General features: G+C 44.6%; 1 protein-coding gene across 1 annotated transcript; it reads left to right on the top strand.

Annotated features, from left to right (window-relative positions):
• The first annotated feature begins 1,211 nt into the window (after window positions 1–1,211).
• Window positions 1,212–21,843, top strand: LOC144283295 (uncharacterized). Its single transcript, XM_077847533.1, has 7 exons — window positions 1,212–1,648; window positions 1,803–1,848; window positions 2,400–2,460; window positions 16,641–16,686; window positions 17,272–17,332; window positions 17,556–18,760; window positions 20,261–21,843. The coding sequence occupies exons 1-7, from the start codon at window positions 1,570–1,572 to the stop codon at window positions 21,841–21,843; spliced, it is 3,081 nt and encodes a 1,026-aa protein (XP_077703659.1). The 5' UTR covers window positions 1,212–1,569.
• The last annotated feature ends 521 nt before the right edge of the window (window positions 21,844–22,364 follow it).

Raw genomic sequence — 22,364 nt, 5'->3', positions numbered from 1 at the left:
CTGAGCTTTGGCTCCACATTCTTGGATATTGATGGTCTTTTCCTCTTCCTCTGTGTGTGGGGAGTACTGCTTTTGCTCCTGAGGTGTCTGGTTGGGATTCCATTTCCTTGTTGGAGAACCAAACCCATCCACAAGTTAAGGAATCCCAGGGAGCCTTCAACCCAGATTCTTAGGGTTTCCATTGCTAATCTCAATTTCCCAGAGGGTTTGGTACGGCCAATGACACAACTCGATTGGGAAGTGTAAAGAAAGAATGGACGGTCACTCCTGTAGGAAAGAGATGTGGCAGGCCTAAAGGTTAAGGAGGGACGAAGGTTTCTTATTTGAAACTCACAAGCTAACTGAAGCATTGGCAGGTCTTGGGTAAAATACCACTCATGTTGCTGTGGAACATGTACAAGACTTCAGGGTCTATTTCTTGGTTCCCTGTAGGCAAAAACATTCAAGAGGACTGGGGAATTTGAGTACATAGGTGATCCTGAGAGTAACTGTCAGGGTCCAAGTAAAAATTCCTGGTAGACATGCACTTCTCAGGCGGTCTAACTGGTAAGACACCAACCAAGTTCTCTACAAGGTCAAGGGGGACTCAATAATGGAACAAGTGGAAAAGTACATATAGGGATGTGTATGATATGATGAAAGGAGGATATTAGGATTGCAGGATAGGAAGGAGACCTGAAGTACTGAGGTAGGATGTAAAGAGTTCTTTGGGGTTGCAGGTGAGGGAGAGGCTGCCAACACCCTCCTGATTGTTCCCTCCCACACCCTCAGAAACCATTTGTGACTCCTCAGTGCTCTGTGCTGTAAGCCTGTGGACTATATATATTGCATCTGCACACTCAGAGCTCAGTTGCCTACAGGCAGCATTGTGATTCAGAAAAAGGATTTTCAAAACTGGAATGTTCTCCTTTTCTGAATCGCGATACTGAACCATGTCTGAGCTCTGTCTCTACATGCTTAGAGACTGACCCTAACTTTACCTGTCTGTTTATGTGTATGGAGTGCTCCTTCTGCTCCTGTTCTATCTGCTGGGGATTCCTTTTCTACATTGGAGAACCAAATAATCCATCCACAAGTTAAGGAATTCTGGGGGAGCCCATCAACCCAGATTATTATGGTTTCCATTTCTTATCCCAACTTCCAAGAGTGTGGTAAGATCAGAGAGACACTTAAGATGGGAAGTCTAAGGTAAGAATGGACTGTCACTCCTCTAGGAAAAGAGATCTAGCAGGGCTAAGGGTTAAGGAAGGACTAAGGTTTCTATTTGTAACTCACAGGCTATCTGATGTGGTGGCGAGTCTTCAATAAAATCCCACACTCAGGGATTCTCTCGTCCTACATTGTGTTATTTAGAGAGTATGGGAATCCATATGACAGAAGAAAGCTCTGTAGCTCCTGACCATGAGTCACATTCCCATATCAGGCATTAGTCGACCAAGTCTTCCTTTGTGTTGGGCGATCTGGAGCACAGTGTTGAGTGTCTGCGAACAGACTGAAGTCAGAGCTATGTCAGGGGACACAGGGTCCTGCCCTGATGGAACACAGATGTGAGTTCAGGCTTCAGGTTCTATGTCCTCCTTGATCGAAGGACTTCTGACTGAGCATATCAGCTGTGGGCCTCACAAAGTCGTCCTTTCAATTATCCAGGGTAAATAGAAAACTTTTTATCACCTTTGCAAGGAACACACAGTTCTATTAATTAAAATTATCCCTACTATTCTTGGATGATAGTGTCTCCATTTCTGATGGAAGAGTGAGAGCGAGAGGAGTCCCAACCCTTCATTCTTTTATTTTTGTTCTAGGGTCAGGGCAGAGCCAAGAGGAGGAGGAAAGGCGGGCCACTGAAAGGTAAGGTTCTGCCTATCCCACCTGAGCTCTCCAAGGGTGACCCTTGCTGTCCTTTTGGTAAGGGCCAGGTCCATGATCTGAGGATGTTGGCTGATAGTCCCCTCAGAAACAGAGGGCTGAGAGCACTCAGAGCCCGAGACCCTTAGATTCCCTATTCTGCCCATCCCAGAGCATGAAGCAGTGATGGACCTGGGCGAGGAGGGTTGTCCATGAGGTGGCCGTGTGAGATGTCAAGAGTCAGAACTTCTGGCCCTTATTTGTGAAAGACTTGTGACCTCATGGATACTGTAGATTCCTCCCCGAGGAATGTGTGTATGTTGTGTGCTTCACAGAGGTCATCTCAGCATCACATGAGATAATGTGCATGAAAATACTTCCTACATGACGCAGGCTAATACTAACCTGGTTCACATATTGATCATTTGACCTCATCTACTGATTATTGGGGCTTTCAGACCTTAATATCCCAAGGGTGTGACATTAAGGGATTCCTGTATTAATGCATAGGCTTCTCCCTTCACTGCATTTAACCCATTCTCCTGGTTTCCCAGACTACAGATGCTACCAGGGAGAAGTGGAGAAGACACGGAAACTTCTCGCTGTTTTAAGAAGGTGACCAGTTTTTCCCCTTCTATCCTGATCCCTCTTGGAGCATGTTTTAAGCAATTGCAGGAATTCGATATGCAGCCTCCATAGTCATGGGCGGGAGGGGGCGCGTTAGCCATAGTAACGGTGGGGGGGGTGCGGTATGTGAATGAAGGCCTGGGGGTGACGGCTACTGAGTGCATGGTGAATTCATAAATGTGGGGCATTGTGAAAGGGCAGCAGGCATCAGGTGGCCCCTCCCTTGCCAGGCCAGCATGTCCTCCCCTTGTTGTGCTCCTGGTTGCAGCTTTGTACCTCCTGCCTCCTGCAGTCCCCTAGGCCGGCATCATGATACCATCTACTTTCGTCAACTGTTATGTCCAGACCCCTCCGTGAGGTGTGTAATGGCAAAACTGCTGAGATCAATCGACTGCTGTTCCCGGGGGCCCTGGAAGATGCTACTTTCTTGGCTTCCACAGCTCCTGTGACTGACTCATCATTCACTCTGTCCCCTGCCTTCTCAGCAGTCCCTCCAGGAGACCTAATATCAGCTTCCCTGTCTGAGCCTTCTCCACCACCTGCCTCCATCTTCTCACCTAACCCAGTGACCCCCTTGACTGACTTATTTCCACCCTCACCACCGGGTGATTCTTTGCCACCAGAGCATTTTCCTCCCTTGCATTCCAAATTCCCTATGGACCATTTCTCACCCCAGCCCCTTGCCTTTCCCCCAGTCCCACCACATGACGCTCAGACAGTGGATTCTCTTGTCCAACCAGAGGCCAACTTGTCTCTGAATACCATCTTCAACCCCTTACCGGAGCACTCCCAAACAACAAATCCCACTGATTCATCTGCTTGTCCCCAAGCATCACCAACCCAACCCTGTCTGTATCACCACCAGACCGCAGTATAACTGCAACTCAGTCTAAGTCATTTTCCATCACAGTGAAGCCTGTTCCAGAGAGCTCATCTGCAGATAGCCCTGGTGGGTTATCTACTTATGTCACAACGAACACAGGTATTGACCACTCCAGCTTGTCAATTTCAGACTCCCCTCGGTGGCAAACTCATGCCAGAGACTTTTTCCCTTCAACCTTGGCTCCATGTCACTTCCCTCAAGAGTTTCTGGCCCTCCATTCTTCAGAGGCTTCTTCCAGGGGTGACCCTGCAGCCAACTTTATAGAGCCTGGTAACCTCTCACTTCTCAGCCCCGATGTCCTGGCCCTGCTGGAGAAACAAGTCCAAAAGAAGAGTGACCTCCTGATGTGGAAGGACATGAAAGGGGGTTCTTCTCTTCCAAAAAACCTTAAGCCAGACTACCCACCAAATTCATTGGGGAAAATGCTGGGGTCAATAGCTTATAAGCCTGACCTGTCAGACTTGCTTCCTATCTGGAGCAGCAAAGACCAATCAAAGGAGATGCCTGTGCATCGGCAGCCCCCATATCCTACAACCTTAGAGGAGGGCCATTTACAGCAAACTCCTATCCAGCTCTTCTGAGGTCTCCCAACTTTGCATAGTGAGTCCTTGTCCTCTGCTGCCTGTGATTCGGATGATTGTTCCTCAATCCTTATTTTCAGTAGGATCTCGAATACCTCCACAGGCCAGGAATCTCCAGTAGTTCCCCATCCATTTCCTCTACCATTGCCTGAGAACCAGTCCCAACCTATCCCTCAGATCCAGCCCCAAACACATCTTAAATCCCCAATCCCACTCCTGCCATCTGGTCCTCTACCCCAGATTAAGATCTGTGGAGTGTGTTTTCACAGACCCTAGCACAAATCAGAGCCTCTCCTATCCTCTGAAATGCAAAGGTTGGAATGGAATGTGTTGCAGAAGCAACAGGAAAGTGTGTGGGGTTTACCCCCTGTGGTCCAAAGATCCAACAAGGACTTTTGTCCTTCAGCTCCTAACCGTTCTATTAAATGCCCAGCCTCCCAGGCCCATGTTGCAATCTCTATCCTTCCTGGGCAGTTTCCTCTCAGTGAAGAGCTTCGAAAGGAGCTAGAGCATTACCTTAGAATGAGGCTCATCCAACACCGGTGGGGCCTGCCACGCAGGATCTGAGTCTGTGTCACTGATGATGCCTCCGAGTGATTCTTCAGAGACACTTAAGTGCCAGCGCTTTCGTGGTCGCACATGGATCTCTAAGAGTCACAGTAACCTGAGTGAATCTGAAAGCTATGAGCGGGATTCAGAATTGCTTCAGCTACGGAACATTGACAAGTGGAAAGATGAGGGACACAACCCAGGGAGTGGCCCCAAAGATCATCTGTTGAGTCAGAACTCTTCAGATAACGATCTGGGGTAAGATTCTGAGAAGGAATTTAGGAGCGCATCAGAGAAATATCCAATGTCTTTGGACACTGCAGGTCAGAGACAACATGAAAATGTCCTGAAAATACTCTTGAGCAAAAAGTTTGAGGATATCAATGAGGGTTGGCTCCCTGGGACTGTGAATAATTGATGGCATACTATGAAGCAGATGTTGCTTCTTTCGAAGAAATCCCACACTGAAATAAAACAGAGAAGTTTGCCACCATCAGTGGGTGAAGACTACACCCTGAATACCTTCCAGGAGCTTAGCTTTGTTGAATCTAGTGCACAAGAAATGCTGGAAGCCCATATTAGAAGGTTTTGTATGAGGATGATATGGGGTCTACCCCCCAGGGTCCTTGAATCCATACAGCTCTTTAAATTGAGAGAAGCCTCAACTCATTCTAGCTTTTGTTCCTCAACAAACCTGATTTCTGAGGTAAATTCTAAATCTCTCCTTGGAGACAAGGCAGCAATAGCAAACTCAGGCCCCATCCTGGATCGTCCTCTCCCTGCCACCTCAACTATGGGTGAGGGAGAACAGAGAATCCCAAGGGGATCACCCTCTCATATCAACCATGAGCTTGCAGAGGATGTTCAGAGAATTAAGGAAGGAAGACAGACTTTTCTACCTATCAGACATGACACCACAGGCAGAGAAGTCAGAGACAGACTCTCCCAGCCAACAGATGGCCCCCAACACAGACTGCAAGGGAAGCTGGGGCCGGGCATGAGCCCAAGGATAAGAAAATCATGACAGTTGGTGGGAAGGTTCTAGAGGAGGAAATGGGGTGCAGGCATGCAATAGATATCACCTGCCCTCAACAGCGCCTACCCTCCCCAACCAAGTTAGGGAAAACTCAGCCAAAAGCACAAGTACAGGCCCAGGCACAGTCTGTCCAGGGGCATCCTTTCAACCACAGGAGTCCCTCCTGTAAAGAGACAGATACCAAGTCCTGCCACCAAGAAGTTGTCTATGGTGGCCAAGGTCATTCTAGAAGTATTGGACAGATCAGAGAGAAGGAGAGATGTCCCCAGAAACTGTGGCATTTAAGGACCAGCTGTTGTGTCAGAAGTATCCCCTATCCATGCCCCACAGGGAGCCTGTGCCCCACCCAACCCCCACCAGCAGGCATCCAGGTGGCCAGGGTCCTCCGGCCAATCTCTTGGCTGCTAAAAGCTCTGTGTTCAGAGGTCTGTCTCTGCTCTTTAGACATAAAACTTTTCTCCAGAATCTCCAGGGCGGGAAGACTTCCCACCCCCAAACAATCCCCTATGAATATTGATACTCTCCAATAAATAATTCTCTAATAGTGGTGTCTTTTCTGTGTACTGCACTGGGGGCATGGGTTTTGGGTAACTCAGGGCTTGTGCTCATGGAAAGGAAGGAGTTAGTTCAGCTGTTTTTGATTGCTCCCTTTGGCTTCTGAAAGGTGACCAATGTCCTTTAGCTCTTGAGAACTATCATGTGCCCCCAAAAGCCAATTTCCTCTCTGATGAGGTGTGAGGAGATGGGCTCTGTCTCCTGTGCCTTAGCTTAGCCTGACTGAAAACGTTTAGCATCCCACACCTTTCTCCTCATTGAGTGTTTTATACCCTTTAGAGCAACTGTTCTATACCTGAGGAGGTTCAAAGACAGGTATAGTTTCAGAAAATAACGATTAGGCCACTGTTTCTCTTTCACAGTTATTGTGGTACAGTGGCATAATCATTACTTAGAATTCAGTGACCAGACGATCCCACAGCTGGGTAAAGTCTGAATGGGAGCGTTTGGTGGGGGGATGTTATCCCACTTGATCTTGGGATGGTTGGGATAGAGTCTACGAACAGAGATGCTGCTTAAGCATCTGTCATGTGGATCATGTTAAACTTGACATGGAGGTTTCCACTGGAAGTGCTTCCCTTCCCTAGGCGTTTCCTCATTTTCCGCAGAGAAAAAGCATCACTTAGCTCTCAGGCAGACACCACCTCCCAGGGTAAGATGCCTTAAACGAAATGAAGAGGTGGAGGAGTGACCTTGCTGGTGGAACGAAGGTTTATGCCTCATCACCCCCCTATCATGACCACGTCCTGCTCCACTTTTTCTTCAATCTGTTCCAGGCACCACATCTTTGAGGCAGTTTGGAGCACAGCACAGCCTCCTGATGCTTTATACCGAAACGGCATGGGGCTGTCCCTCCAGTACTCAATACCTGCAGAAGGTCAGGCATGGCATCTCTTTTTGGGGAAGTTAAGCTTGGTGCCTTTGTTCTTCCACGCTTGGGGGCAGTGTATAAGATCTTGCCTTCAGTATGGACAGTTCACCTATCAGGAGGGAGGTACCACCTTTGATATTCATGGCCTTAGTGGATCCATGTTAGGTCTCCCCCAGAAGACCTGCAACTTATGAACTTGAGTTGAGTTCCAGACTGTGTACCGAGTAGAGATATTGTGGGGCTTACCATGGACCTCCATGGAATGCATTTTCTAGGCCAAGCCTGACACATAAGCACACTTACAGTAGGGTTCTGGATAGAAGGCAACTCCACTTGAGATTGGGACTCAAAACTGGGGCGGGTGTCCTAGAGAGCACCTGAGGTAGTCTAGAGAGACACATGACTGTTCAGGGCTAATACAAAACACCAGAAGTCGGCTACCTCTTTCACTACCACAAGTATATCTTCTTGTGCAGGGTTATCATTGACCCGATAGTGTCTGAACCTTAGGGCCACAGAAAGAAAGAGTGTGCCCGCGGCCCTGAGAGGGACTGTAAGTGGAATGGGGCCTCAGGCAGGGAACCTGAGGAGGTGATGACATAATGGAGGCTCTAACATCTGTGGATAACGTGATATCACGTCAACTCTTTTATGATTTTATTTATTCTTGAGAGACCTAAGCAGAGGGAGACGCAGGCTTCCTATGGGGATGTGTCCCACCAACAATTAAAAAAAAAAAAAAAAAAAAGCCTCCAGTACAAGTGCACCCTGTCAATCCCCTTCAGTTCTTCCTATCTGGCAAAATCTTGTCTCTCTGCCTTTTCTAGAAATGCCTTTCAGTAAGTAACTGATTACTATTGGACTATGTCTCACATCTCAAAATTGGGTCTATTGATGCCACAGGAAAGTCAGCCCCAGCAGTCCCTGGAATTCATTCATTCACTCCAGAAATGGTTATGCCAGTCTTCCTGACACATGAGCAAATAAAGGGAGTTAAGTCACTATTTCCTTAGTACATTCTCTCCCCAGTGTTACTCAGATGTATTTGTTTAACACTTCTTTGAGAGAGAGCAGGGGCACAATCACGGGGAGTGGCAGATGGAGAGAAAGAAGCAGGCTCTGCTGATCAGAGCTCAGTCCTAGGACTCCAGGATCATGACCTGAGCTGAAGGAAGACACTTAACAGACTAAGCCATGTAGGCATCCCTCTGATCTATTTTAAATTTCCTTCACATTCCTCAAACTTAGGCCAGATTCACTTGCCTAGTAGGTGTGCTGGACCACCATTCACAGAGGAGCAGTCAAGCCGTGACATGGCAGCATTTCATAAAACATAACAAAACAAAACAAAAACCTTCCAAAAAACATTTTCCCATTTCTCATTTTCCTTTTCCTTCCTGTTATGTGGAAAGATGTCTCCTTCCCAATTTCAATGGAAATCTACTTCCTAAAATGTCCTTATTGAAAGATCGCTAAATTCTAGTCTTGGTGGACTCATGCACCCTTGCCAGATATCCTCCTTCACCCTTCCTTGTCTATATGAGACATTCAATATCTTATATTTCTTTAACAATTTTGCTACAGAAATGTTTAAACATGTAAAAGAGCAGATAGAGCAGTATAACTTCACACATATCCTTCACCCAACTTGCTCTATTATCATTTAGCAGATGTGATCCATCCCATCTTTTACACTAAAGTGAAGAAGCCCATTTAAACATCTTGCCATTCATCTCTTGGACATATGCTATACGCCCATGTCAAAGCTCTCACATTTCTTTGATATTTATCACCTGTGGAACATATTCACCACAGACGTATTTGCAACATTGGCACTGAGCTTCAGAGACTTTGACAATCAGTTCTCCTGTGCCTTATCGTCAACCCTGAGGAGCCACTGAGTGACTTCCTCAATTCCACACAAGAAGTAATCTTACAGAGCAATTTCAGGGCAGCATTTCACCGTCCCTTAATCACACAGTAACTGTAACATGCAAAAATGTATGGAAAGAGATCACTGTACATGTTCATAAAGACTTGACACTGTTCTATGTGTTTTCAAATATTTAGAAGAAAAATTTTCCTGTCACTGTTCAAATGAACTACGTGTTCCAAGTTGAACACAGTCCATCAAACATTCCTCTCTTTCCCAAAATGCCTTTAAAAGTAAACGTTAATATGAAAAAATGCTCCACATCATTAGCCATTGGGGAAATGCCAATCAAAACCAGTATTTGCTAGCACTTCACACCTACAAGGATGGCTAGAATAGAAAAGATAATACAAGTGTTGGTGGGAATGTGGAGATATCAGAAACCCCATAGTATGTTGGTGGGAATGGAAAATAGTGCAGCTGTTTTGGAAAACAGTCTTGCAGTGGCTCCATTTGTGAAACAGAGAGTTATCATGTAACCCAGCAGTTCCACTTCTAGGTGTATACTCAGGATAAATGAAAACATAATTCTACATGTAAACAAAGGTTCATAGCTATCTTATTCATAAGATTCAAACTCATGTCACACCACGGATGGACCTTGAAAACATCATGTTAAGTGAAAGAAGCCATCCACATCAAATGTCCAGAATAGAGACAGAAAGTCGATTGATCTTAGAGCCGAGGGATGAGGGGAGAGGGAATGATAGAAAAAAACTGCAGATATTTTTCTCTGGAGTCATGAACATTTTAAAATGGACTGTAGTGATGCTCATGTCTGTGCCTATACTGAAAATCATGGAACTATACACTTAAATGTGTGAATTGTATGGTATGTGAACCACATTTCAATAAGGCTGTTAAAAACAAGGAAAGGATTCAAAAACAAATACTTAAGGATAGGAAGAAGGGGAGCATATAAAACAAAAGATGTCAACACATTTTTGCAAGGTGGAAATCCAGTGGAGGAGTGGTAACTTACTAGCAGAGCAAAAGCAATGTGCTGGCAAACCACTTCACAACTGTAAAATCCGGAAGACGAGCAACCTGGGCACCTAGATAAAAAAGAAATGAGAGGTTCTGTGTAGTAAACATGTTGAATCATTGGTCTTTTTTGTTTGTTTTATGTTTATGTAAGTACTAATTCATGCATACAATTTAAAAATCACCCCTTTTGTGGAACGTTGATGCTCTTTGCCAATATTCTGTAAAACTTTGTAGAAAAGTTAGCATACTTCAAATGTGCAGAGGATCCCGGGTTTCTTGCCTGGGGCAGAACCTGGGACAACTGTTTTAAAGTTGGCATTGCACACGTCTGGGGTCTGGGTATGGTGGAGGCAGCTGCCGGAATCAAAGCCAGAAATCCCAAGGGTTGGGCTAACTTCATTTTTAAAAAGTATATATTTGAAAAAAAAAAAAATTGTGGCAAAGTTGCATCGACGGTAAAGCCAGGTAGTCTTTATCCAGATACCTATTAAGAATTTGACCTATTTACAATCTCTGTCTCCTTTCCTCCTCTCTCTGTGTAGGAACCCAGGTATATGCATGTGAAAAATATGCATCCATTCGTGAATATTTGAGAATACATTTCATGCATCAAGCACTTTCTCCCTGTATATTTCAGTGTGCATTTCTTAAGAAAAAGAATACTCTTACAGCACCATTATCTCCTTTTGTAAATTTAAAATGGACGCAAAACTGTTAACCTATCTCCAACTCCTATTCCATTCTTGTCAATGTATCCAGTGGTATCTTCTATCTATGTGTGTTTGTTTAAAAGTTCTTTACGTGATTTGGCCTAGGATCACATACAACATTTAGTTGTTGTGTATCTTTAGATTCTTTTAATCTGGATCAGTTTCTCTGCCTTTTTTTTTTTTGGAAGAGACCTTTTTTTTGTTTTTTAAGATTTTATTTATTTATACATGAGAGACAGAGAGAGAGAGAGGCAGAGACACAGGCAGAGGGAGAAACAGCCTGACATGGGACTGGATCCCAGGTCTCCAGGTTCATGCCCTGGGCTGAAGGTGGCTCTAAACCGCTGAGCCACCGGGGTTGCCCCAGAGGAAGACCATTTTTGAAAAATAAATTTGATGTGCCATGTTTATAACCCCTTCTGACTTGGAAATGTTTTTGGGTGGAGTTAATCTTGCTTATACTTTAAAGGATGTTTGTACAGTTGCGAGTCCTAGGGTCCTTCCGGACAGTCAAGACCACACTTTCTATTCGAAACTAATTCCAGAGCTACAGATATGTGGAGGGAGTTTTCTTAACAGAGATACCTCCTGCAGTCAAGGAAGGGTGTGTGGGGTGGGGTGGGCTTGAAGTGTACCTTCCTTTCAGCTAGTGGCAATGGTGAAGCTGAGGATGCAGGAGAAGAGAGGTGGAGAAAGGAGCTCTCTCCACTGGTAAGCCCTCCTCAACGGGAGGGATAGGACTGGGTGTCTAGGGCCAAGACTGATTCATGACAGAGGGAATGTAGGCGAGTCAAGGTAAGGAAATGATACAGGCTTAATTTCAATAGTACATAATCTAAATGATGAAGCTGTAAGGGTGACAACTATTAAATGATTACTAGTGTGGGGAGATGACACAGATACATATAAAGCATCAACAGGAGCGACATTATTGTTTAAAATGGATAGAGATGCCAAAACGTATTTGGCGAAACGCCAGAAGGTACGTGGGAAAAAATACTTTTCATGGAAGAAGCAAGGACATGTGTGATTGGAAAACCCCTGAAAGGTACTGCTAAAGATAATTACAATTGTGCTCATCAGACATTATGCTCGAGGAGCCCACTTTGTAAATTGAGATGAGTTCGGTCTTGTGGGCTCTGGTCCAACACATTTGCTCTGTGAAATAAAGGAAACATTAAAAATGTTTGTGGGAGGAAGGGGCTTTGATAGCGAGAAGAAAGAGGGAGCAGGCCTTTGAGACACTCTGTGTGTGGAAGAGAACCTGTAGGGCACGAATAGCCTTAGAGGGATTTGGGGAAGTAGAAGCATTACAACTAAAGTTTTTTAAGTTGTTTGCCACGAGTCGCGTGGGTGTGCCATCCACTTTATGTTCCTTGGTTCAGGGTATTCTGCTCTCATGCTCTGTGGTGGACTTGGATTCTTTTGGGGAGATGGGGAGGGTGGGGATGCCACTGAGTCTATTTCTTGTGCCCTATCACCAAGTAATAAAAAGGGTCTCAGGTAACATCAATGTAACAGGTGGAGCAAGAACATTTCACTAAGGTAAATATATGATACAGTGAATAAGTGGAGTAGGAAGGTAGGTTGGAGACATCTGAGGGGCCATGGGAGGATGGACACATCTGCCTGGCTGGATGGTGGGAGAAGGGTTGCATGTGAGTTTCTCTCTCAAGTGTTGTCCCCTCCCCCACACTCAAGAACCTCTAGAGTCTGTACTAAAGCTCTGTGATGTGCGCCTGGAACCCTAGTCTAGAACACGTAGTCTCAATGCCCAGGGGCCTGAGGCAGCAGTGCATTTCCAATAAGGTCAATCATCTTTGTCTGAGAAGCCTTAGTGCACCATGGCTGACCTCCAAATAAGCTTGCTAGGTAGTCCTGTCCTTGCCTTCCTGTGTGGGATGGGGCTCCTTCTTCTGATGCTGTGCTACCTAAAGAGGAAACTATGTTTGCCAATATGTTGGAAACAGAGAAATGTCAATCAGGTAAATAAAGTAGAGTCCCTCAGAGATAGTAAATCTTTCTTTTCAACCAGATGAATTCAAGCTATCAACTGTCAAATCATACTTTTGCTGAACCTTACAAATTTTATTTCATTTTCGTTTTATTTTATTTTATTAAATTATTTATTTTATTTTATTTTATTTTATTTCATTTTATTTTACTTTAATTATTTTAAGTAGGCTCTAAGCCCCATGTGGGCCACAAGCCCAACACAGGACTGGAAATCATGACCCTGAAATCAAGACCCGAGCGGAGACTGAGAATCAAGTATAACCAATGGAGCCACCTAGACACCCCTTAAGTTATATTTCAATTTCCATTTAGTTTAAAATGTTTTTTTTTTTTTCCTCAAAACGTCTTCCTTGGCCTGTATAATAGTAGTGTGTTATTTAATCTAATCCAAACATTTTGGGATTTCTAGCTATCTTGCTGTAGTTGATATCTAGCTTAATTCTACTATGCTCTGCAAACCTACTCTGTGTGATTTCTATTTTATGTTTGTTAAGGTGTGTTTTGTGGCACTGAATGTGATCCATCTTGCTGGATGTTCCATGTGCACTTGAGAAGAATGTGTATTCTTGTCTTAGATGAAGTATTCCATAAATGTCAATTAGATCAAGTTGATGGACGGTGCTCTTCAGGACAACTCTATCTATTCTGGTTTTCTGCCTGCTGACTCCGTCCCCACTCTGTATGATAGGGGGCTGTTGAAATCTCCAACAGTAACCGTGCATTCAACCATTTTTTCTAGCAGTTCTACCAGTTTTTGCCTCACATACTTTGACACTATGTTACAAATGCACATACATGTTAAGCAGTGCAGTGTCTTAGTGGAGAATTGATCTCTTGGATGTTATGTGATGCTCCTCTTTATCCCTGATAATTTTCCTTGTTGTGAAGTCTGCTGTGTCCAACATGAATATAGTTACTTCTGTTTTCTTTTGGTTAGTGTCAGCATGGTGTTAGCATTTCTTTATCCCTTTGCTGTTAATCAGTCTATATCTTTATACTGAAGGTGGGTATTCTGTAGACAACATGTACTTGGGTCTTGTTTGCCTATCCCGACAGTCTTCTCCGTGTTTTAACTGGTGCATTTAGACCACTTCCATATAGTGATTTTAAACACAGTCCATTAATGCCTCTAACTGGTCTGTAACCCTTTACTATTCATCATACATATACTTTCTAGCTTTTTATGCTTTTTCTGGTTTCAAACAAGCACTGATAGGATTCCATTTTCTCACTTTTGTTAGCATATCAATTATTCTTTGCTTAACAATATTTTATTGTTTGTCCTAGAGCTTGTAATATAGATTTACAAGTACTTGAAGTGCACTTTTGTATAATGCAAGACCACCTCATATGTCGCGCAGGAATTTCCAATTCCCCCCGTCCCTTGTAATACTGATGCCATTCACGACGCTTATCTATATACTATAATCACCCAACACATTATCATTATTATTATTAGGTCAATTGAGAAGACGAAAAAATTTTCATTTTATCTGCATTCCTTCCTTTTCTCCTTTTCTTCTTTGTAGATCTGTGTTATTTTCCTTCTACCCGAAGAACTTCTTTTAACATGTATTGCACACAGGTCTCTGGCTAATGAATTCCCTGGTTTTATTTCTCTTTCACTTTTGCACGATAATTTCACTAGATATAAAATTTTTGATTGCTGTTTTTTTTTTCTATCAACACTATTTCACTCCAATCTCTTACTTGCATGATTTATGATAATAGGTCATAATTCTTATATTCTTTCCTCCACAAGTGGGGTTTTCTTTCCCTCTGCCTTCTTCCAAAATTTTCTCCCTCCCCCTTACATTTGAATATGATATGTCCAGGAATAGATTTTTTTTAGCATTTTCCTGATTGCTGTACTCTGAACTTCCAAAAGTATGGTTAATCTGTCATTAATTTTGGAAAGTCCTTGGCCATTATTACTTCAAACATTTTTTTCTGTTCTTTCTTCTCCTTCTGGTATTCCAATTACATATATGTTATACATTTTGTTTTGTTGGTGGTGGTGGTGGTTGTTATACATTTTGAAACACAGTCCTCTGATATCTTAGACTTTAGCATTCCAAAACTTATTCTTCTCTTTGAATTTCAGTGTGGTAATTTCTAGTGACATCTATGTAAACTCACCCATTCTTTCCTTGACCATATGCAACCTACAGATGAGTCGATCAAAGGCATTCCTCATTTATCATAGTGCTTTTGGTTTTAATATTTCCATTTGATTTTTTCCTCAGGGTTCCCCTCCCTCTGCTTACATCCTTCAGTTGTTTTTGTGTGTTGTCTAGTTTTTACATTAGAGACCTTCAGATAATAATCATGGTTATTTTAGATGCCATGCATGAGAATTCTGAAATCCGTGTCATATCTGAATGTACAACTGATGCTTGGTTTTTCTATTGAGATTGCTTTATCTTGCCTTTTAGCATGGCCTGTAATTGCTCTTTGAAAACCAAAGATGACGTATTGGGCAATAGGAATGGAAGAAAACAGACCTTTACTGTGAAGTCGTATATTAATCTGGCTAGGTGTTGGGCTGTGTTTAATATTATTGAAAGTATACATGTCAGAAGCTTCGATTTCCAGTAGTGTCCTTGTTTTTGTCTCTCCTAGTGTCTTTACGTTCCCCTTAATCTCCAGAAATAGAGCCTATACTTTGTAGCTCTTTTGAGCTGCGATCCTGTTACTACCCTGGAGCCCAGTGAATACTGTGGTGAGGTGCTGGGGAGGGAATATGATTAAACATCAGTCTTTTAATGGGCTTATGTCCCTGAATTTCGGTGGTCACAATTGTTTTGAAGGTTTTTGGTTTTGTTTTGTCCCACTTCATAGATGAGACAGGAGTCCTAGAAGGGGTGCTGTAGACGGGTAATTTATGTTCTCCCACGTGGCATTTGGCTCCTGTAGTCTTTTCCGCCGCTGTGTAGGCATTCCGTTATGGAGGACACTGTGGGATTATTTCACAATGTTCAAAATGGTTACTTTTCTCTCAAACCCTATACTCTCCTGGCAGAGAACTGAACATATTGGTAAGTCTTTCCTGTGAGAACCAGGTGGGCTTCCTTGTAATACCCTCCATAAAAAGTGTCTATGTAAGGGTTCCTACTATGAGAGCAGTGCTGAGCCACTAGCTTCTGTTCCAGGTAAGTTAATCTTAAATAGGATTTTCTGCAGTGGGCAGAAAAGGGGCAGTGGTATGCCACAAATGGCTCCAAGAAAAATCACTGATTTCAGTTTGTAAGCTTTTGGCTCCTTTCAAAGACTGAAGTGATGGCTTTCAGGTTTTTAAATGTTCGAGCTGGAACCACAAGTTGTCCTCCAGGAAACGAGTCTTTGTTTTCCTATTCCTCTTGCCACTTTTCTAAATGAGTTTGGTAGAATCAGAGATATACCAAGAGTGGGAAGTCTAAGGAAAGAAAGGACATTCACTCCTCTAGGAAAAGAGATCTGGCAGCACTAAGTTTTAAGAAAGGACCTAGGTTTCTACTTGGAAGTCACAGGCTTTCTGATACGTTGGCTGGTCTTGGGTAAAATCCCACACTCTGGGAATCTCTGGAGCGGGATTGGGTTATTTAGAGAGTATAGAATCCGTATGAGAGAACAAATTCCCTAGCACCTGATCATGAGTCACATTCCCATGTAAGGTATCACTCGGCCAAGTCTTCCTTTGTGTTGGGCAATCAGTAGCATAGCACTGAGCCTCTGAGAAGAGACTGTGGTCAGAGCTATGTCCTAAGATACAGGGTCCTGGCTGAGGGAGCACAGACGTGCCTTCCGGCTTCAGGTTCTAGGTCCGCATTGAACAAAGGACTTCGGACTGAGAATATCAGCTGTGGGCCCCACAGTATCCTCCTTTGTGTTTTTGAAAGATGTAAATATTGAAAAAATTTTTATCGCCTTTAAAAATCAATCAAAAAGCATACAAAGTTCTATTAATTAAAATAGAGTCCTACTGTTTTTGGATAATAATGTCTCCACTTCTGAGAGAACAGTCAGAGAGAGGAGCCCCAACCCTTCATTCTTTTATTTTTGTTCTAGCGTCAGGGAAGAACCAAGAGGAGGAGGAAAGGCCAGCCACTGAAAGGTAAGGTTCTGCCTATCCCACCTGAGCTCTCCAAGGGTGACCCTTCCTGTCCTTTCCGTGAGGGACCAGGTCCATGATCTCTGAGCATGTTGGCTGATAGATACAGTCCCGTCTCAGAAAACAGAGGCCTCAGGAGAGAGGCTCATGGAGAGGCAGGCAGAGCCCAAGACCCTTCCCAGGTTCCTTGCTCTGACTATCCCTGGGCATGAAGTAATGGTGGTCCTGGGCAATGTGTGTGGCCCAACAGGTGGCCGTGTGAGATGTCAAGAGTCAGAAGTTCTGGCTCCTGACTTTGTGAAAGACCTCTGACATCATGGATACTCAGATTCCTCTTACAGGTAACCACTGACCTATGTTCCTCATAGGATGGTTTTCAGTATCACATGGGATAATACATGCAAAAGCCCACTCTGAGTGATAAAACAATAGGAGTCTTGTTATTATTATTATCATGACCATGTGATCTTATATCCTCATCCTTGGAGCTCTCCAAGTCCACTCTACCAAGGATAAGCCTTAAAGGACACTATTCCATCTTTTAAAAGATCTCTTGCTTCTATTTTTATCATTCTCCTGGTTTCCCAGGGTGGAGAACTTGTCAGAGCGAAGTAGAGGCGGCAAGAAAGGTGCTTTCTCTTCTGCAGAGGTGACTAAACATTAATTTCTTTCCAGTACCCCTGTTTTTCTCAGAGTCTATGAAATTCTGGGGCCTCAGGGAAGCCTGGGATTGACAAGGGATGGAGAATCCTGGGAGTTAGAATGTGAAAAACTTGGGGAAGAGGGGGGGACCCTATCTTTGCCAGACGTACCATGGTCACACATGTTCGTCCTGGTCTTGGCTGTAGCTTTGTACCTCCTGTCTCTTGCAGCCCCCTAGGCCGGCATCATGATACCACCCACTTTCGTCATCTGTTATGTCCAGACCCCTCCTGTGAGGTGTGTAATAGCACAACTGCTGAGGTCAATCGTCTGCTGTTCCCAGATGCCCTGGAAGATGCTACTCCCTCTGTGATCCCCTTGGATTCCACAGCTCCTGTGATTGACTCGTCATTCACTCCTGTCCCTCCAGGAGACCTAGTGTCTGCCCCTTTGCCTGAACTTTCCCCAAAACCCCCTGCTGTCTTCTCACCTAGCCCAATGATCCCGTTAGCTCACTTTTTCTTACCCTCACCACCCAATCATTCTCTGCCCCTAGAGCCAAAAGCCTTGGAATCTGAATTCCTAGCAGACCATTCCACTTCACCCCAACCTTTTGCCTTTCCCTCTCTCCTACCACATGACACTCAGAATGGAGATCTTATTGTCCAACCAGAGGCCACTTTACCTCTGAATACCATCTCCCCTTTTGACTCCACCATTTCGCAAGATATTAACCTCTTACCAAATCTGTCCCAGAAAATGAATCCCATTGATTCATTCTCTTGTCTTCATGCACCACAAACCCTGTCTGTTTCACCACCGCCAGACTGCACTTTAGCTGTGACTCAATCTAAATCAATTCCTGTCTCACTGAAGCCTGTTCCTGAGAATGTGTTTCCAGATAGCCCTGGCGGGTTGTCCACCTGTGTCCCAACAATCAGAAGTAGTGACCGTTCAAAACCGTCCATTTCAGAATTCTCCTGTTGGCAGGCTCATGCCAACAACATGTTCTTCCCCAACATCTCACACTCTGATTTTCAGCAAGAGCAAAACCATCTAACAGAAACCTATCTCTGGAGAGACTCTGCCGTCAAGCCAAAGCAGGCCAGTGGACTTTCTTTCCCTGGCCCTAACTTCCAGGAATTCTTAGAGACACAAATGAAAAGGAGAATGGCCTTCCAGATTTCAGAGAAGAAAAAAAGAGAGGAGGGACCATTTTCCAAACACATGTGTTCAGAATACCAATGGACATCTTTAGGGAATTCTTTGCAGCCACATGATGTGCAGGTCACTACAGCCCCCAAAACTGGCTGGAACTCTGAAGGCAGACCAGAGCAGCTGCCTTTTTGTCAGCAGCTCCTCTATGTCAAGTCTCTGGGAGGAAACTTGCATCAGAAATACAGCCAGCTCTTCTGGGGTCTTCCCTCTTTGCACAGTGAGTCCTTAGGAGCCACTCTCCTGGTTTCTAGTAGTACTTCCCCACTAGAGTCTCACTTTGTCTTATTCAATGGAATTCATAATACCTCTACAGTCGAAATGCGGGAACAAGATTCTCCACCACTTCCTCATTCCCATCCTATTCTTCTGCCCAGTGTACATCCCCCAGCCTTGCTTCAATCCCTGTCCCAATCCCAACCCTTCCCTTACACTCAGGTGAACCCCCAGGCCCACTTTCAATCCCACCTCCCAATCCTACCATCTTCTTCTTCAGCCCAGATAAGGGACTGTGGGGTATCTTTCCATCGATCCAATAATGAGTCAGACTCTCATATCTTGACTGAAAATCAACACCTGGAATGGTACGTGTTGCAGAAGCAACAGGAAAGCCTGTGGGGTTTAGTCCCTGTGTTCCAAAACCCCCCAGAAATCATTTTTCCTCAAGCTCCCAACTTTCCATTGGTTAGCTGGTCACCCCATGCCTATGTCCCAGTCTCAATCCCTACTGGCCATTTTCATATCGCCTGTGAGCCCCAGAAGACCCTGGAGTTACAAGGGCCAAGGAAGGTAATCCCACGCTGGTGCCTCCACGCCTGTAGAAATCTAGAGTCTCTAGCACTGATGGGGCCTCAGTGTAAACTAACAGTAATGTCTCAGCAAAAGGGCAGACATGTTCACTCACAATTCTCTGAGCTTCAGGCCTATAGTAGCAAGGATCTAGCAAAGACTGAATGTAGTCTCCCAAGAAGTTTCCATGAGAGGCTCCCAACAAAGTTCCCGCTAAGGAAGGACCTGAGGAGGAATCTTGGGTATATCCTAGAGAAGAGCCCAGAAGACAGCCCACATAGGGTCTCAGAATGCTATCTAGGGAAGGGTCCAAGAGCTGCCCTGGAGACAAAAAGTAACTGTAGGTGTCATTCAAGGAATCACTCAGGGAATGAATTATTAAATGTCTCAACAATAGACACAGACCAGAATCACACGAAAAACATCCTTAGATTACATATGAGCAGGAAATTTTGGCAGATCACTGCAGGGAGGATTCCTATAGGTGTGTGCTATTCATGGCTGGCTGATGACAATACATTGCCTTTTTCTGGGAGTTTTCAGACTGAGACAGAAAACACAAATTCAAAAAAGACAATGATGAATACGGCTTATTGCCAGATTACCCCTCTAGAGCTTCCTTTTCTTGATCCCAGAATGCGACAGATGCTAGAGACCCATATTATAAGATTTCGCATGAGTCAGAGGTGGGGTCTACCTCTCAGGGTTCTTAAATCCATAAAATCCATAGATATGTTGAGGAAAGCCAAAACATGGCCTGTTCCCCAAAGTGCCTTTTCCTCCTCAGCCATGCTTATTTCTGGGGTGGATTCCAAAGCTGAGGTTTCTAAAGCCCTTGAGGGAATCTCTAAACCTATTTTTGGAGACAGGGTGAGAACAACAAATTCAGCCCTCACCCTTGATCGTCCTCTCCCTGCTATGCCATCTGTAGGCAGTGAAGGACAGGGGGTCCTGAAGGGATCACACTCGGACACTGATCATAAGTTTGCAGAGGATATCCAGGCAGCCGAGGGTGGCAGCCATAATTTTCAATCCCTTACACACAACATCAAAGTTCAAGTGAGACCCAGTGAGACTACATCAGACAACACATGTGGCCCAGAGTTGTCCATGAGGCAAGCTGGGGCTGGACATGAGCCAAAGGATGAAGACCTGAGTTCCAGCGACAGAGTAGAAACAGTTGAGGGCAAAGTGATGTTGGAGAAGAATTTAGAACATTTTGCTATGTCCAACTTGTCCAGGGGTATATCTGACACCAAGGAGCTCGGTACTCTTCAATCCCAATCTCGTGACACCCTGACAACCAGTGAAGAGTTGGGAATCTCCAAAATGATAAATGTCAATATGAGTAAGGTAGAAACTGCCCTGACCAATGAATATCCCTCACCAAATGTACTGGTTCCCCAACATTATGAACTATCAGACGTTAAAAGCCTGCTCCTTAGTGAGTTAAAGTGCAAACTGGACACCGGGGAGCATAACCAGGCTCAAGGTCATCCCACGAACATGGCCATTACTTCAAATAGCTTGACTTCCAAGGGCTCACTGACTCAGTCCCAGAGTGTCTGCAGCAGGGACGTGGAAGCTTCCCAGATGCTGCATGTCCATCTGGAGGATGAGAGGATGAGCACAGAGCAGCAGCATGAGTCCTGGGATTCCAGGCAAACCTCATGTCAGTGCCAGCCTAACAATTTCCCACAGACAAATAGTGCAGAGAAAGTGAGACCTCAGGGTTCCAAAGCACGAAAACGTAAAGGTGTGGTTTCAGGAGTAGGGACACCTGTAGCCAGAAAGGAGAACCACTGTGTTGAGGACGCAAAATTAGACAGTGCTTCCCCATCTCCGTCACAGAAGAAACAGCTTCCTCGTGAACGTTACCTCGGAGAAATGATGAGGCAATGTTTTCAGTGGTTCAGTTCCAAGAAAAAAATGATAGGGCAGGAAAGTCCCCAGCCAAAAGCCAAGTTCATGTCAGCCTTCGTGCAGCACCAAGGCCTAGTTGAAAGTGTGGCTACTTCTGTGAGTGATGTGCCTCCTGAAGCTCACAAGCCCATGACTACCACTGGGAAGATTCTAGAAGAGAAGATGGAATGGAGGTATGAATCTGAGGCCTTAGAGGTAAGCCAGCAGCAAGAGGAACTAGAGGCCCAGGTAGTGCCTGACAAGAGACATTCCTCCAACTATTGGGCTCTCTCTGACCCACAGCATGAGAAACAGGCAAGTATCAAGACCTGCAGTGAAGATGCTGTCGCTGCTGACCAGGGATGTCTTACAAGTATCCAACGCAACAGAGACAGGGCTGGACATCCCCAGAAAGCTGTGATCTTCAAGGACCAGCTATCGGGCCAGAGTAAACCCCCTTCTTCTCTCTCCCTCGGGGAGCCTGTGCGTCAAGCATGCCAGGTCCTTCCGGCCACCCTCAGCCCTGGTGAAAGTACTGTGTTTAGTGATTTGACTCTTCTACTCAAGCAGAAAATGCTTCACCAGCACTTCCAGGAAGAAGACCTTCTTTAAAGAAATCATTCCATCCTTGTTGAGAAAGCCTCACAGTTTTCATGTCAATATGTCCTCTGATGAGAACCACTTCAGCCCAACGAATAATATTAATCCTCCTCAATAAAGGTTTCTTTAAATAGTGGTGTTCTCTGTGTGCTGCTGTGGGCCTGGGGCTGGGGCTCGGGCTTGTGTTCAGGGAAAGGAAGATGCGAGTTAAACTCCTACCGAGTTCCTCTTTGGGCTTCAACAAGCTCACCAGTCCCTGGTAAGGAACCAGACAGTGGCCCTCTCAGTGTTATCCTGAGGTCCTTTATTTGACTCTGCTCAGATGTCCTGTATTTAAAACATGTAGTTTTCTTCATAAAAAGAACTGAAAGCTTACTCTGAAAACCTTCAGGCCTTTACAAAGTGAGAAAAATCCCTGAAAGTCTAGACCTTGCTTCAAACTGTCTTTTCACCTGCTCCCAAACTATCTGTAGGGTGGGATGAGTTACTATGTCATCTAGGCCTCACCTCCTGGAGACTACTCAGAGCAATGA

Source organism: Canis aureus, chromosome 1 (assembly GCF_053574225.1).
Source record: "Canis aureus isolate CA01 chromosome 1, VMU_Caureus_v.1.0, whole genome shotgun sequence".
In the NCBI taxonomy this organism is placed as follows: Eukaryota; Metazoa; Chordata; class Mammalia; order Carnivora; family Canidae; genus Canis; species Canis aureus.
The sequence above is the reverse complement of the archived record's forward strand: the minus strand, read 5'-3'. Positions and strand labels throughout refer to the sequence as shown.